This window comes from Balaenoptera physalus (genome assembly GCF_965194825.1).
Source record: "Balaenoptera physalus genome assembly, chromosome: 20".
NCBI lineage: Eukaryota > Metazoa > Chordata > Mammalia > Artiodactyla > Balaenopteridae > Balaenoptera > Balaenoptera physalus.
The window spans coordinates 11237966-11256125 of record NC_138901.1 but is presented as its reverse complement, the minus strand read 5'-3'; the positions used below and the strand labels follow the sequence as shown (position 1 = coordinate 11256125).

At 43.2% G+C, this 18160-nt stretch overlaps 1 protein-coding gene across 6 annotated transcripts in view; it reads right to left on the bottom strand.

Moving 5' to 3' along the window:
- RPTOR (regulatory associated protein of MTOR complex 1) overlaps positions 1–18160 on the bottom strand; it is a 451060-nt gene that overhangs the window by 333902 nt on the left and 98998 nt on the right. Inside the window, exon 1 of one of the 6 annotated variants that reach the window (XM_082441507.1) lies at positions 9359–14285. The exons of 3 other annotated variants lie outside the window; for them this stretch is intronic. In XM_082441507.1, coding sequence (XP_082297633.1) covers positions 9359–9520 — 162 coding nt within the window. In that variant the 5' untranslated portion in view covers positions 9521–14285. Of the gene's footprint in view, positions 1–9358; positions 14286–18160 lie in introns of those variants that run through there. 2 more of the 6 variants (XM_082441506.1, XM_082441508.1) reach the window with 2 other exon arrangements.

The following is an 18160-nucleotide window of genomic DNA, read 5'->3' as shown; positions in this document are numbered from 1 at the left end:
GGCCCGTGAGCCACAATTACTGAGCCTGCGCGTCTGGAGCCTGTGCTCCGCAACAAGAGAAGCCGCGATAGTGAGAGGCCCGCGCACCGCGATGAAGAGTGGCCCCCACTTGCCACAACTAGAGAAAGCTCTCGCACAGAAACAAAGACCCAACACAGCCATAAATTAATTAATTAATTAATTAATTTTTAAAAAAATGGAACACGGCACATTTTTTAAAGCAGGTTAAAAAAAATCTATGTAGATGTCCCTTTGTGGCTCCTGAGGCTCACATGACAAATGCCAAAGGAAAGTTCATATACTTCAAATGCAAAGTGAGAGGGTGTTATAAACCCCACCCCCTTTTACCCCCACATCCAAACCAGACTCCCTTGATTCTACCTTCTCGATTCCACCTTCTGGACATCAGCAGAGGCCCTGCCCTGTCCTCCACCCCTCCCACCACTGTCTCCTCCAGCCCTGGTGGTTCTCACCTGGATTATCACACTCCCCTCCCCAGCTGGTGATACCACCTCCAGTGTCACCCCTCTTCAAACCCTCCACTCCACCCACAGTCAAAAAGACCTTTCAAAACACAAATCTATGTCTGACACTCCCCTGCTTAAATCCTGAAGCAGCTGCCATCACCAACTACATCAACAGTCATTAGTTGCTGTGAGTTTAAAGCTGGGTCGACTTGACTGATTTATGTTTCATAAATGTTGTTCAATGCAAAGGACTCACTTATTTACTATAAACTAAAGGCTTTCGCTGATAACCATGGTCTCCTCCCCTATAAACACACAGTGTACTATAATTTGATCACACGGCACACTGTCAGTAAGCAATAAACCTCCACTGAGCTGAAGTGAAGACCTCTGGCTACCTCCCCTCGCCCCACTGGATCCATTCTCCTCCCCTCACAGAACAAGGCCGTCCTGGGTGAGTGGCAGTGTGTCTTCCTACAGGACACGCAACAGGGGCAACAGGAGGCCCTAACGGTGCCTAAAGGGCTACATATAAGGCAAATGCCTTCACAATCACAAAGGCTCTCCACAAGCACAAGCTCAGAGGATGGAAAGAGTGTAACAGATCCCTTTTAGGTCTGTCACTTGATTTCTGGTCAAGCTTGGTATTTTTGGCCAACCATCTGATACCTCAAGCCTTCTTCCTAGTTTAAGTCTGATGCCCACTTTTTTTTTTTTACACTTGTTTCTCTCTCTATTTTTTTAATAGATCTTTATTGGAGTATAATTGCTTCACAATACTGTGTTAGTTTCTGTTGTACACCAAAGTGTACAACAGAATCAGCCACATACATACATATGTCCCCATATCCCCTCCCTCTTGAGCCTCCCTCCCATCCTCCCTATCCCACCCCTCTAGGTCATCGCAAAGCACAGAGCTGATCTCCCTGTGCTATGCTGCTGCTTCCCACTAGCTAACTATTTTACATTCGGTAGTGTATATATGTCGATGCTACTCTCATTTTGCCCCAGCTTCCCCTTCCCACCCCGTGCTCTCAAGTCCATTCTCTATGTCTACATCTTTCTTCCTGCCCTGCAACTAGGTTCATCAGTACCATTTTTTTTTTTTTTAGATTCCATATATATGCGTTAGAATACGGTATTTGTTTTTCTCTTTCTGACTTACTTCACTCTGTATGACAGACTCTAGGCCCATCCACCTCACTACAAATAACTCAATTTCGTTTCTTTTTATGGCTGAGGAATATTCCATTGTATATATGTGCCACAACTTCTTTATCCATTCATCTGTCGATGGACATTTAGGTTGGTTCCATGTCCTGGCTATTTTAAATAGTGCTGTAATGAACATTGTGGTACATGTCTCTTTTTGAATTATGGTTTTCTCAGGGTATATGCCCAGTAGTGGGATTGCTGGGTCATATGGTAGTTCTATTTTTAGTTTTTTAAGGAACCTCCATACTGTTCTCCATAGAGGTTGTATCAATTTACATTCCCACCAACAGTGCAGGAGGATTCCCTTTTCACCACACCCTTTCCAGCATTTATTGTTTCTAGATTTTTCTGATAATAGCCATTCTGACCAGCATGAGGTGATACCTCATTGTAGTTTTGATTTGCATTTCTCTAATAATTAGTGATATTGAGCACCTTTCATGTGCCTCTTGGCCATCCATATGTCTTCCTTGGTGAAATGTCTATTTAGGTCTTCCACCCATTTTTTAATTGGATTGTTTGTTTTTTTGATATTGAGCTCCATGAGCTGTTTGTATATTTTGGAGATTAATCCTTTGTTGTTTCGTTTGCAAATATTTTCTCCCATTCTAAGGGTTGTCTTTCTATCTTGTTTATGGTTTCCTTTGCTGTGCAAAAGCTTTTAAGTTTAATTAAGTCCCATTTGTCTATTTTTGGAGGTGGGTCAAAAAAGATCTTGCTGTGGTTTACGTCAAAGAGTGTTTTTCCCATGTTTTCCTCTAAGGGTTTTATAGTGTCTGGTCTTACATTTAGGTCTTTAATCCATTTGGAGTTTATTTTTGTGTATGGTGTTAGAGAGTGTTCTAATTTCATTCTTTTACATGCAGCTGTCCAGTTTTCCCAGCACCACTTATTGAAGAGGCTGTCTTTTCTCCATTGTATGTTCTTGCCTCCTTTGTCGTAAATTAGGTGATCATATGTGCATGGGTTTATCTCTGGGCATTCTATCCTGTACCACTGATCTATATTTGTTTCTGTGCCAGTACCATACTGTCTTGATTACTGTATCTTTGTAGTATAGTTTGAAGTCGAGGAGCCTGATTCCTCCAACTCCGTTTTTCTTTCTCAAGATTGCTTTGGCTATTCGGGGTCTTTTGTGTTTCCATACGAATTGTAAAATTTTTTGTTCTAATTCTGTGAAGAATGCCATTGGTAGTTTGATAGGGATTGCATTTAATCTGTAGATTGCTTTGGGTAGTATAGTCATTTTCACAATACTGATTCTTCCAATCCAAGAACATGGTATACTTCTCCATCTGTTTATGTCGTCTTTGATTTCTTTCATCAGTGTTTTATAGTTTTCTGAGTACAAGTCTTTCGACTCCTTAGGCAGGTTTATTCCAAGGTATTTTATTCTTTTTGTTACAATGGTAAATGGGATTGCTTCCTTAATTTCTCTTTCTGATTTTTCATTGTTGGTGTATAGGAATGCCAGAGATTTCTGTCATGCCCACTTTCTTTTAACTACACTAACAAGTCTCAAACATTTGATAACAGGACACCTAACCACTCTTAAAAGATTACTGAAGACTCCCAAAGAGCTTTTTATATGTTACATTTATCAATATTTTCCATATTAGATGTTAAAACCAAATATATATATATATATATATATTTCCTTATTAATTCACTTAAAAATTATAAACTTATTACATTTTCAATAAAGATTTCTATGAAAAATAACTATTTTCAAATAAGTGTTAGACAAGTGACACTGTTTTTTGCAAATCTCCCAATGTCTGCCTTAATAGAAGACAGCTGAACTCTCACATTCTGCATTCAATCTGTTGTGATATGTTGTTTTGGCTGAAGTATGTGAGAAAAATATGGACTGAAAAAGACACATAGTTTGCAAAGGGCAGGAGTAACAGAATAGCAAAATAATTGGAAATATTCTTCTATGATATTACATCAAAACTCAGTAAGTGGTAGTTTCTTAAAGGTTTGCTGTAATCTATCTGAATAGAATAGAAAATAGAAAATTTAATCTATCCAAAACCAAAGCAATGACTCTTCATACCCTATTATGTTAAAATCCATTGGCCTAACTTTGGATCTTTTACCCATGGATGATTTTATAATATCATGAATCGGTCATTTGGAAATATTGGTTCATTGAATTATGCAGATGTTCCAAATGTGGACACATTTCATTCTACAATATAAGAAAGATCATATTCATTAATATCACCATCATCTCATCAGAAACATCTTTAAGTACTGGGAAGCTGGGAAGCTCACAGTGGCAGATACAGGTTTTCCAAAACTCTAATTTTCACTTGAAAGCTCAAATTTTATCACTGGCAACAAATACTGTCAGTTGTTTTCCTTGAAGTGAAGCTCACTTGGTTCGTTTTCCAGAAAATGTCCGCCAGAACCCAAGCCTGACCGTTCAGGGCCGGCCTGCCAGCCTCCTCCAGGTGCAGCTTGTGTTTCAGGAAGGGTAGCAACTGGCGCAGCCGGCAACCGCAGGTGCTCTTCCTCAGACAACCATGCCTCGTGCAAAGGATAAAAAAGGCGTGTACCAAAGAGCCAAGATTTAAGAAAGCTAATAATTTTAATGCTTTATCAAGGGCATTCTGAAGTGAAACTGGGATTTTTTTTTTTTACTGAGAGCATATGGCAATGAAGAAAACAATAACCACCAGCACAGTCAGACGCCACCATCTTGATTCAAGCTCAGGCACCAGCAGTTTCACCCACCCACAATCAGCGCAACTGTCAACATGGGGAAAAGGCCAATAACTAACATCTTCTATTATTATGAAAACAGTGTCACCTCGGGGACCCGAGCGAGCACCGAGCACACGGTGAGAACAGCTAGGCTGCACCATCAGCATTGTTCTGTTGGTGGTTGACCACCACCCGCCTCATCTTCCCCATACATTTTGTTTCAGCCTCCATGGCCTCTCAGCAGGATTTTTCCAGTGGAGACACTGTGATACAGTTTTGCCTGTTTGTTTTTACCTGGGCTGTGTTTCTCAGATTCTGCTTCCTCTGTTGGAGCCCTGTAACTATGTCCCTTCAGGCAAGCCTTTTAATCAAGCCCCAGTTTCCTCATCAATCACACATAGATAACGATCTCGGCTACTGAGCCTTGAAAGACATAATCTATGTGGAAGCCCTTGGTGAACGATTCATTTTTTCATCAGTACATTTTTATTGAACCCCTATTGTGTGCCAAGCACTGTCCTCTATGCCAGCAGAAACAAGGTTCTTGTTTTATGATTAAAAAGCTCACTTCTGGGGGTCAGGGTATAAAGAAAAATATCAGAGACATAAAGAGTGATCATGAGCGACTGGGGAGCTGCTTAAGATGGGGTGATCAGGAAAGGAAGTGACCTAGACACTGGGTGCAAAATACAAGAAGGAGCCAAGTGTGCAAAGGTCAGATGGAAGAGCATTCCAGGCCTTTCCATCCAAGAAGCAGAAAAGGCAGGTGGGGTCAGATCAAGAAGCTTTGTGAACCAGGGTGGAGTTTGTGTTCTACTCCAAGCGGCCTGGTAAGTAATGGAATCTGATTTACACTTTAACAAGCTCCCTCTGACCACTACGTGAAGAATCGATTGTAGGACAAGAGCAGACATAGGGAGACCAGTCAGGACACGATTCTAGCTATCCAGATGAAAGATGGTAGTTGCCTGGACTGGGCTCACATCGGTGGAGACAAAATGAGGTGGTCCAATATAAGATACAATTTGGAGGCAAAGTTGACAGGTTCTGCTGATGACAGACAGTACAATGAGCAGAGGAAGAAGAAATAATTACAGATAAATTCTAGATTTACAGTTTGAACAACTGAGTGGGTGGTGATGACAGTGTGTTGTGATGGAGAAAACCAAGGCAAAGCAGGCAATTAGGTACCTGAGACAAGAGTCACAGCATGTAGACGGCACATAAAACCATGAGACTAGATGAGATCAGCTAGCAAGGAGTGTACAGAGAAAAGAGAAAGGGCTCCAAGATCAAGTTCTGGAACACTCTACGCTCAGCTGTCAACCAGCAAAGGAGTCTGAGGAGGAGCAGTTAGTGACCTCAGAGGAAGACCTGGAGTTTCAGGAAGACACAGAAGCAAGTGAGGAAAAAGCTGTGTGAATGAGCGAGTGGTCCACCCTGGAATGCTGCTGAGAAGTCGAAAAGATAAGGACAGAGAAGTGACATTTAGATTTAGCAACAAATGATGACCTTGTGGAGGGCAGTCTGAGTGGCATGGAAGAGAGCCTAAATGGAGTAGATTGAGAGGATGCAAAGTGAGGAAACAGGAGTAAAGAAGGGTTATAAAGTATTACTATTTCCCCTTGCTCCAAAGACAACCTAAACATTTGACTGTCCATATATCAGTTTAATGTATCTACTTGGCTTCCTCCGTGGTTTATTCAAATATGGCTACAAAGCAAGGTGACTAAGTCTAAAGACTGGTTTGGGAAATGGCTTCATCATTTTATAGCTACATCTCCTACACACATGCAGGTATAGTGTCTCTGTCAATGGTTTTCTTTCAGAGCAATAGCTCTCAGGCTTCCCTGATTCCATCCCACATACGTAAGGTAAAGATCCATATGAGACCAATTATCTCCACATGCCCACTTTGCGGAAAATGAACTCTGTGATAACTATAAACTATCACAGTAAAACATAAATGGCGGAGTTATATACAAATCTGTTTTAGCCATAGGTCTATGAATGATTCACTTCAAACTGTAATTCACATGTCTAGTTATCTGAAAATCACAAGTCAAAAATGCCAGTGAGGCATATACATATTTACTACACACAGAACCAAACAACAAACTTGATAATTTGATAATAAGAGTATTGAACTTACAGTAACTTAGTAATTAAAATGCAACAATAGTGGCATCTGAAAACCAGGAATGGTTCAATACCAAGACTGTGGGAATCCCAACCGAGAGTGGGCACGTGCTATAGTTCTGCGAGGATGCCAAATGCCGAGAGGCAGAAAACTTGGAGTCATCACTCAACTTTGGTAAAGTTGTCAATTTTAGGAACCCTTAACAACTCCACTAAATAGGACAACAGTAAGTAACTACTGATACATATACAATAAAAGTGTGTGGACTTGGGACTTCCCTGGTGGCGCAGTGGTTAAGAATCTGCCTGCCAATGCAGGCGACACAGGTTCGAGCCCTGGTCGGGAAAGATCCCACATGCCGCGAAGCAACTAAGCCCATGCGCCACAACTACTGAGCCCATGTGCCACAACCACTGAAGCCTGCGAGCCTACAGTCCGTGCTCCACAACAAGAGAAGCCACCACAATGAGAAGCCTGCGCACCGCAACGAAGAGTAGCCCCCCCTCACCGCAACTAGAGAAAGCTGCATGCAGCAACAAAGACCCAACACAGCCAAAAATAAATAAATAAATAAATAAATAAAATTTATTTTAAAAAAGAAGTATGTGGACTTGCATACGGATCACAGGAAAAAACAATGACTGAGTCTGCATTTAGGGCAGTCAATTGCCCCCTGGAAGAAGTAGTCTACACAGGTCCTGGTACAGGACAACCAGGTCCACACCTGTTGCTTTACAATGATGCTGCATCATCAGACTGCTGGAGATCACCTCCAGCACAGGGAAACAGTCTGGCATCATGCCCATGTGCTCAAGATTCCTAGAATCTTGAAGTCACATATGGGTAACCCACAGGCCAGAGCCAACCCCACAAATGGACTGCTTCATGTTTTGTAATATTCGAATTAGTTCCAATATTTTAAAATTGGAAAACTTCACATTAAAAAAAAAAAAAAAGTTTTCTGGCTTCTCAAAGAAAAGAGAGAGAGAGGGAGACCTGACCAGGACCAGCTGCCCCTTGAGCTGCAGCCTGTGCTCTTCAGCGCCTCACTGATCTCAGCCTCCAGAAAGTCAGGCACGAGTCAAACCTCAGCTGCCATTTATCTATGAACCTGTGCCATTATTCTCCTTCTATCTGGCCTGTTTCATTCATTTATGCTACCTTCTAACTCTCAGCATCATTTGGATCTGTACCCTTTACCCTAGCATAGTGTGCTGAAAAGGTCCCCTCAGGGTCTAACCAGGGGAAAGAGACTACAAGGATGTACAGAGGCCAAGCTCTCACAAACTTAACTAAAAATGTTAGCTGCTGATCTTCTTCTTCATTAAACAACTTGCAAAGGTCGGACACAGCAAACTTTCTCCCCTGGATCTTTCTAAGTCAAAATCTCAGTAATTACTCCGACTCCCAGAACTTTTCTTCCTCTTAATAACCTATGAAGAGCTTACCAGGGAATGTTAATCATTCACAAATTGTTTTAATTAAAAGGTCAAAAATAAATCCATCAATCAGTTTTGAACAGTTTAAGCATGGGTTTAGAGTAGCAAAGGGAACTGCATTTCAAAAGAAAAAAGAAAAAAAAGCCCTCCAAATAGAATGGAAAAAAAAAAAGATTACAGTTAGTTTTAAAATAAGTCTTTTCATATATGCATAGGAACCACAAAAGCTTTAAACCATATAATTAGTACTAAAGATATCCGTAAGACAAACTTTATACAATCTCTTCCAATGACCATCTCTTTTTAGTCTCTAAACTACTTTTGGATGAAACAAATTTTCCTAATAACAACTGAAGCACCAGTTACTAGTGACTGACTAGCTAGAATTACCACAAGGGTAATCCTATATATGTTCAACATCATACACTAAAAACAACAATCTTATATAAACATATCCATAAACCCAGAGCAAGCACACTGCATTACAACACCAACTACCCCTCTTAGGCTAAAATGTTCAAATCAATAAAGACAGTTTTGAAGGAGAAAACAAAGCACAAAAAAAACCCAAAAACAAATTATAAGCGTGTATGGGTGAGACGATCCCACCCTTTTGCTCTGGAGGCCAGGAAATAGATGGTGGTTGATTAAGGACAGGTTTAACAAAATTGACTGTTTTCTTTCCTACTAGCTTCTTAAGTCACTATCCACACTCCAACACCATGAGGACCCCCTACCAGACCCAAGTTCCAATCCATCATACTCTATTATTAGAGAAATTGTCTCCACCTAACAGTATCGCGACACCACATAAAAGTACGGAAGTCTTGATTCAAGACAAACTGTTTAGAAGTCTATGATGAAGTTCACTGTAACTTTAAAATAACTTTGCATTAATTTGTTACTAGCTGAACATTTGCCAGTAATCTTGTTTCCTAGCATACTATATTAGACTTCTGCACTCCACCTAGCTTGGACAAAAAAAGTAAACTAGCCACTAAGTAGACTAACCACGTTGGGACAAATATTATATCCCAAGTTGTCTTTCCTCTAAGTGTTAACAATACAAAGTTTAACAGTACAAAGTATATCAGAGAGCATGTAAATAGTTGCAATGCTGTATTTTCTAACTTGCTTAACTTCCATTGTCTGAATTAGAACTTACTTTGAATCTAATTAACACTATCCAGTGAATAACTACTAACCAAAACAGCTTTTTCCATTTACAATTAAAAAATGGAGTCTGAAATGGTTTGTGCTTTTTGGTTGACTTGCAACATGTGGCTGAGAAAAAATATCGCTGCTCTCCCAAGGACATATTTCTGGCCCTGAACTTTCTTGAAAAAGTTATCAAGGTCTAAGGGACGCAGGCTCAATCCACTTACCCGATCCTTCATCCTCCAGCTCTGAGCTAAAGATTTGGAGCCTTCAATTTTCTCACAGTGCCTCTTTTTCATGAAAGCCAAAGGCAGGTTCCAGTCAGTAAGATCGGCCTCATCTTCCTCCCCGAGACCCAGGAGGGGCGACTGCAGCATCTCGGATTCCATCACCGGGGGAGGGGGTGGGGGAGTCCTGGGCAGCAAGCGCTCGAGAACCTCCAGCCTTAAAAACTAGTGTGTACCAGAATTGGTGAAATAAGAAACAGAGAAGGGGGAAGTAGAAAAGGAAATGGATGGAGAGTGTGCGGAGACCCTCGCTGAGGCAAGAAGTCTGAGATCCTTCTCTCTAACTCTGCGCGAGAAGTCAGAAGGGGTGGGAAGAGCGGTGGGAAATGAGGGAACCCAAGGAGCTCCTCACAGACACACACGCCCCCAGATCCCAAGCCACCGGCTGCTTCTGAGGCTGTCCGTTCCCGGAGGGGCTGCGAGCGGAGCTGTCAAAGGCGTGCGAGACTCCAGGCCTCACGATGACCCTGCTCTCGGCCTCCAACGCCTCAGCCGATCCGAGGACAGGCAGGCCGCCCGCTCTTGGTGCCGGTTTGCCGACTGGGCTGAGGTCTTCGGCCGAGGGGAAGAGGTTCAGAGCGCCTCGGGTCTCCTACAGCCACTTTCAGCCCTGCGGATCTCGCACTCGCCGGAGCTGCTGCAACCAGAGCCAGGACGGGCCCATCGTGCTTGCCCGCAGCCGGCTCCTCAGCCCCGGGTCCGCGCGGCCTGGCCGGTCCTGGCCTCCGGCCCCGCGGCTCTCTCCTGCCTGAGAACGAGTCCTGAGAAACGGGCGACACGGAGCCGCGGAGAAAACGCGTAACGTGGGCTTATTGGGTTTGGGGAGTTTTGCCCTCTGGCTTGAAGCTACAGTGAAACTCCTCTCATCAGCACATCAAGGAGGACGCCATATTGCCAAGACCCAGCATGCAGCGCGATCTACGGCGTGGCGAACAAGCCAAACTTCCTCAGAGCGTTCTGGCCATGCTTCCCAGGAGGCAGCGAGAGGCGTCCCTGCCTCCCCGTTACCATCGTTACCACAATTAAGCTTTCTAGAGTTTATGGCAGTTAGTATAATAGATGCGTCATATCAAAGTCAGTCCTATAAATGAAACTGTGTTATTTGGAAAAAAGCTTTTTATTATTACAAATGGACCTACATGCTTCTGAAATTAAAGGATTCGACCCCTTGTCCAGATTTTGAAAAAGCAGCAAAAGCTTCAGAAAGAACAATTGATAACATTACAAAAGAAGATAGTATTGGGGGGGTAGGGGTGTAGTATCCTCCACAGTATCAATCAGATTTTCTTTTTTATTTTCAAGGAACACTAAATGAAAAAATTAATTTCGACAATTATAATTTTTTGCTTAATCCATCTTATTTTCTGTGCGGTTTATTCTTATTTTGATAGAGCTTCATGTGCAAACAACTAAACGCTACAGATTTCTATGCGTGTCACTCCTCCTGCGTTACTTTATTGCTGTATTCCATAAACATTGCGTATTTACAGTTTGTGGATAACTGTGTCCCGTGCGGAGGGATTATAAACCCCAAGCAGCATGCGGTGCCTGCCTTCAATAAACATAGTGTCTAGTGAGACACAGATGTAACCGTTAGATAGAGCCGGGCAGAAGGCAAAGAGGCTCGTCTTCCCCTCTGCATTTAGGTTTTGAGGTCAGGCCCACCTGTATCTGCTTCTCAGCTGTATCACTTTCCATGTCTGTGACCTTGGTCAATCCCTTAACTAGTTCAGCCTCACTTTCCTCAACTATAAAACTGGGTTAATATAATACCCACCTTGAAGGATAAAATTAACCCGTGTAGGTATCTGATATATAGTGAATGCCCAATACAATTCCAGCAATGATGCGTCTATAGCTGGAGCGAGATCTAGCAGCCCTGTGTGCTTTACTAATCTAAAACCTCAGGGTGGGCTCTGGAAGAGACCCTTTTTCTCAGTGTGGTTTCCCAGGGCTTTGACACAATGTGGCAGCCCATATAAAAATCCTGATGGCATTTGTGTTCCTTTCAACAGCCGAGTGAATAGTGCAATCCCAGATCATTCTCACCTAGCACATCACAGGCATTTAATTAAAATTCTTGGATTAAATCATTACCGTTCTAAACATTTATTCAGTTATTACATCCTGATGAGCCCAATCCTCCCATTAAAGTCAGGGCAAATTCACCAGAACAGAAATAGAGGCTAAAATCTGCCTCTTCCTTGCTCTCTGTGTTGACAAAATATCCCCCACAGTCACCAGCAGAGGCTTCAGGACTGCAGGGTCCTGAGAAGACCCCACTCTCACCTGAGGGCAGCAGCATAACTCCGGCTCTGCCCTGTCACCCTGCAGCACACAACAGTGAAGGCCAGGGTCCCCAGGCACTCTTGCAGGAAGCAGCAGTTACAGAAAAGCAGCAGCATTAAACACATTCATTCCTAACTAGCCCTGTGACATGGGAAAACCCACTTAATCTGTGTGAGATTCAGTTTCCTCACCTATGAAGTATGTCACCTGGGGAAATCTACTCACCCTGTCTGACATTCTAAGCGAAGGTAGTAACGGAGCCCGTGGAACCCAAAACTGGCAGGTTGTCAGAATCACCTGGGAAACTATTTTAAAATAAAGATTCACCCATACCTACTGAATCACAGGGAGAGGGAGGACAGGGATTCAGGATCTCTATTTTTTAATCAGGTAACCCTGATGATAACTTAAAATCAGTCAGATGTGGGGATACTGGACAATATTCTCGTTGAGGATATTGAGGATATTAGGCAATATTCTCCCCCAATGATTCTGTTCCAGCCCCATGGTGGGCCCTCAATAACTATTTGTACTGAACAAATGAATACTACGAAGCAATTATCCAATCTTCCATCTAATACATCAGAACAAGACACCCTCTCCCCCAAACTACATAATAAAACACGCCCTCTACTGTTTTACAAATGTGACCCCAGAACCAAGAGGCCTTTAGGGTCCATGTCCTGGACTGAGGGTTGGATGCAAACATTCTGTCCCCAGCCCACCACCAATTCCTGCAGAATTGCCAGAGCCTCTGCCCTCCTCTGTCCTCAGTCTCCACATCTGAGACAACAGAAACTTAAAGAAGGTGAACCTCTAAAGACACTTTGGGGTCAAAATTCTGTGATTCATGTAAAAACCAGAAATGGGCAGATGAAAGCCCAGCTCCCAACCTGAAGTTTCAAGAAGGGGCTTGAATCATTTCACAGCATCATGACTTTTAAAAGAAACCTCTTCCCAGTGTGCCATGAGTGGCTCTATTCAAGTCCCAGATAAGCATTTGGAAGCATGGCTCTAGGTTTCCAGAAGGCAGTGAGCGTCGATGACTAATAACAGGCTGGAAATTCAAGGGCTAACTTTTCTCACCTGGGTGATCTCATTACCACGGCGTGTGATCGGCCAGCCACTTGGGCCTGCCGTTCTGATTCCCAATATCTCCAATTCTTCACAAGCAAGGACATCTCCTGCTTGCCACAAAGCCTCTAAATAAGATACTTTAATCATGAAAACAAGTTCTACAAATCTCAAAAAATGCGTAAAACCTGATCTGGTTCAAGCTATGGAAGGGGAGAGAATGTTAATGAAATCCTGCTGCGGGTAAACATCAGGCTGCCAATGTGGAACTGGGAGAGAGAAGGGGCTTTTAGGCCCAGCTCTGATGTGAAACAACAGAATAACATTTGATCTTCCTGTACAGAGAGGGGGGACCTTGTCTTACAATATGAAGGTCCAGCAGAAGACCCCTTCCAGCCCAAAATCTCAGGGGTAAATTTGGGATAACAACTGGGGCAGGGAAAGGGTCTGAATAGATGCCTTGGGAACATAGCATGTTGCCCAGGAAGAACCAAGGAGGCTGGGTTTTCACAGCCTTCAAGCTCAGCTGTTGGCTAATCTTCTCTCAAAACACAAGACCATCACAGCCGAGGCGTTCCATTTGCAGGCAGGACAGGCTGCGTTCCAGCCTCCAATATTGCAGTTTCTCCGCTAAATCAATCAAGGGCACTGAATGTGTTTTGTCATCAAGAATCAGGAGCAAGCCTGGAGGTCAAGCAACTCAAGAAAACCGGTGCTTCGCTGAGCTATTATTTTCCATGCAGGGAGACCAGCCAGCTCCCACCCTTTCCAGAGAAATCTATGCTTAGCTTAAAAGAAACAAAAATAAAGTACTTTGCCATTGTCTGAGCATCATTACTCTGTTTTCAGCAGAATCCAAGCCACTCCCCCCTCTGCAGGTCAGATGTTTTGTTGACAGAGAAGTGAGAAGAGAGAAAGGGAAGTAACAGCATCCTCAGTTGGAGATGCTGGCTTTGAGAACCCAAACGAGCCCACCTCCCTCTCTGCCCATTCCACCGTCTAAAAATATGGCAGTGTTTGTGTATGTGCTTTTCACCTCCTATTGCATATCTTTCTATTTTATGTACAAATTTTTACACTGAGCAAGTAAGGTTTTGGGAAGCACAAACAAACAACAATGTTATTCCATTTTAAAAAGGAAGTGACCCCTGAGTAGCATGGGGACTATGGTAAAAGATTTCTCTTATTGAATAAACTTCACCCACTATCCACATTTCTTCTTTCAGAATTGAGAATTTTTGCATAACCTCAGCCTTAAAGAGCCAGCCGAGAAGGAAACACACAAGGAAGGGGACAGAAGTGGATCCTTCACCCCTGGCCCTTTCCTTCCCACTCTGGGGGCTATTTTGCATAGGGTGGTGAAGAGCTATCTGGGGACCCTAGAATTTGGAGCAAGGTGAGGAGTGATGGAGTTGGAAGGAGATGTGTCTCAGGCCCAGTCACCATTGGGCCCAGCCTGCAGCACAGGAGCCCTGACCCGTCAGTCTGGAGGCCTGGTGCTCCCCGCTCCAAGCCTTCACTGAACCAGACACCACTGTCCACAGCCCTTGTAGAGAAGGGACGAAAGCCAGTACCTTTCCCAGTCACAAGTTCATTCATGTGAGCCCCATCTTCCTCCCCTAGAACCTGGAGGTAGAATCACTGGGATGTGGTCTATGCCCAGGGCAGAAAGAGTGCCTAAAAAGAAAAAAGAGGAAAAAAGGAAAGCTTTTATGATAGAGACTATACTGAGAAAAATTGTTATCCAATAAAAAAATATGCAAATGGAATTGTATAACCTTTTATTTTAATGGTATTGCCTACAATAAGATTCTACCTTTATGAAAATACAAATAATATCACCACTGTCTCTTTTTAAATTCCCCATTTGTTATTTTATGTAATATTCACATCTCATCAATGATTCTCAGGTTCTCAGTGAGCACGAGGTCCTGGGGGAGCCAAGGCTAACCCAACCGTTGCCTCTGCCTTTAATAGGGGGCATTAGAGAATGTGCCAGTAACTAAAATATTGTAATCCTGATAGTGTTTGTGGTGAGCCAAGTCCTTTTCATGAGAATTAACTCCTTTAATCCTCCTAATAACCCCCTGTAAGCCTCCTGTATTAGATCCACTTTACCAGTAAGGAACTTGAGACAGAGAGCAATTAAACAGCTTTCTCAAGATCTCCCTGCTGGCCAGGGCTGGGCGAGAGTCCAACCAGCATGTCTAAGGCCAGGACCTGGGAGCCATGAGAACCTCCTTGGGCCCTTGGGAGTCACACCTACCAAAGTTCAAATCCCCACTCTGGCGTTTCTGTGTCCTGGGACCCAAGGGAAAGGTGCTGAACACACCCCAGTCCCAATTTCATGTGTAAAATTGGGAAACTAATAGTTTCTGTTTCGTAGCGATGTTGTAAGTGTCAAATCAGCTAGTGCCAGGCACACAATAAGCATTCAATAAAGGCTGTTTTTATTAACAAACTGCTATAAGAACCAATTCCATGTAGGAAGATTAAAGAGGCTTCTTGGAAAACACAGCATGTGTGCCTGAGCCTCAAAAGTGGATTTCTTTTTTTCAAATAATTTAAATTGTTTTTTTCCAAATGAAAACCTTACACTTGGGGTGGGAGGGAGAGGTCAGAGTGGGATGTCTCGTTTTTCATGGGAGATGTCAGTGGATCAGACTGTAAACTGATTTTTAAAAAGTAAAGAAAGAAACACACTATGTAGAAATGCTGAACTGAATGTTAGAAGAAACAGCCCAATGTGTAGACCATCTGCTCCAGGCGTGGGGTGATGTGGGGCAGGGGGCAGGGACCACCACCTTCCCTGCATTATAATCCCAGAGATAATATTTGACACTTTAAACAGTATCACATAGTACTTTGACAATTTTTCTTAAATTTAAAAAATAAAAGTAATAGATATTTGCTGGAGGAAATTGGAAAATGTCAATGTCAATGTCAAAAAAAAAAATTACCCATCAGTCCACAGCCTAGAGTAACTACTGTTTCCATTTTATGTATTTCCTTCTTGCCTTTTCTTTCTGGCTTATATATATTTAAAATTATATTTGCTTTTTACATTAAAAAATAACATTATTCTGAAACATTATTTTGAAAGTAAAGAAGAAACACTTTTAATTCTATTGCACACACATAACTGCTCTTAATATTTCTTTGTATAGCCTTCTAGTATATGTTATAAATATTTATTATAAATGGACATACTTATTTGTAAGGTTTTGCAAAAGAGAATCATTCAATTTTGTATAAACACTGTTTAACAAAACCTTTCATTTTGTGCCTTTTTCACATAGCAGAAGCATTTTCCCGAGTCTACACTTCCTAGCATTCTGCAAATCAACATCATTAACCACTGCCATGTATCCCTGGCACAGACAGTAACTGAAAAATGTGGAGGGGAGACCCATAGAGAAGGATTTTAATTTAAAAAAAAATTTTTTTTTTTTATTGTTGGCTAACCCTTGGGGCTGCTGCCTTAAGTCAGAACTTTCACTTGGTTTAATGAAATTCAACAGGCTAGACCTTTGGTTACAAAGACATAAGGCAAACACCCTGCAGTTCATTTCCAAAAACATCCTGAGGGACCTTAAGCCTGCTTGTGGAGCCTTTGGAAGGTTCTTAAGTGTTCGATTTAGTACTAATTAAAATAATTATTGTAATAATGATGGCTAACGTAGCATACTTCCTATGGACCAGACCCTGTTATAAGCACTTCACATGTATTAACCCAATGCCTACAACACTCCTATTGTCCCCATTTTACAGATAAGGAAGCTAAGGCACAGACAGATTAAGGAACTTGCCAAAGCTACACAGCTAACGAGTGGTGGAACCAGGATTCAAACCAGCAGTTTCCCAAATTTTGCTGCATCAGAATCACCCGCGGGGCTTTAAAGACCTGATGCCCAGGCTGCACCTTCACCATTAGAATGTCAGGGGTGGTAGCCGGCAGCAGCTTGGAACCCCCAGGTGCTCCCAGTGCTGGGAAGTGGGGGACCCACGGCCTCGAGGTCTGAGTTCTTAACCACTGTGTTAAGCGCACCCAGGGGCTTGTTTCCAGCCTGCCAGTGCCAGCATGGAGGCAGTGACATGGTTTCCTGAAAAACGTGATTAGGTCCAGTCTTGGGGAAACGTGCTGTTGTGGTGACATGTCCAGGCTGTGCCATCTGCGCATAGCTGCGGGTGAGGGCTGGTTCAAAGCTGGGAGCAAGCTGGCCAGAGAAGACTCGTGGTGGGCTGGATTAAGTCTCTCTGGGTAACTGGATGTCCTGGTTTCCTGGGGCAGCCCCAGCTGTACCTTCTGCCTGGACATATTATTAACAGTACCCTCTTACATTCCCAAAATGTCCTGGTTTGGATGAAAAACTACAATCACCCTACCTTTACCCTCTCTCATGGTACCCTATACTTTCTACTCACAGCATACAGAGTAGTTCTAATCAAACCAGTGTTTATTTTTTATTTATTTATTTTTAAATTAATTAATTAATTATTAATTTATGGCTGCATTGGGTCTTCGTTGCTGTGCACGGGCTTTCTCTAGTTGCGGCGAGCAAGGGCTACTCTTCATTGTGGTGTGCGGGCTTCTCATTGCAGTGGCTTCTCTTGTTGTGGAGCACAGGCTCTAGGCGCGCGGGCTTCAGTAGTTGTGGCACGTGGGCTCAGTAGTTGTGGCACACGGGCTTAGTTGCTCCGCGGCATGTGGGAGCTTCCCGGACAAGGGCTGGAAGCCGTGTCCCCTGCATTGGCAGGCAGATTCTTAACCACTGCGCCACCAGGGAAGTCCAAACCAGTGTTTATTTTGATGTCCCTTTCCCCACCTAGGTAGAAACTCCGTGAAGACAGGGACCACATCTTCTGATTCTGCCCCGCAGGGATCACAGAGCCTGGTAGGGTGGCAGACACACCAGAAGTATTGGTTGAATGACTCAGATGAGCGGGGCTGCCCTGCTCCGATGAACACCAGGCACAGGCACACTGACCACACTTTAGGGCCATAGCAGCTACTGTTACCCGAAAACTGGGTTTGCCTCTTGGTAGGTATCGAGCCAAAACACACAACGCACAAGAGCAGGAGAAGGAAGGATTTATTTCTTGCAACAAGTAAGGAGAACACTGGGGATCTTTCCCAAAGCAGTGTCTCCCCGAGCAGCAAAACTGGGGAAGTTTTAAGCTAAGGGTACATGCATATTCATGAAGGGGCTGAAGCAGAGGAGAACTCAGCATAGAATTGGGGCAAAGGTCAACAGAGTCCGAGCTTTAGTTGATGGAAGTCACGAGGGTCAGCAAAGTCAACATCATCATTCCGTAGGCTCTAGTTAATCTGGTGGTCGAGCACTGGAGGGGACTTGGATCCTGCAAAACAGCTCAGGA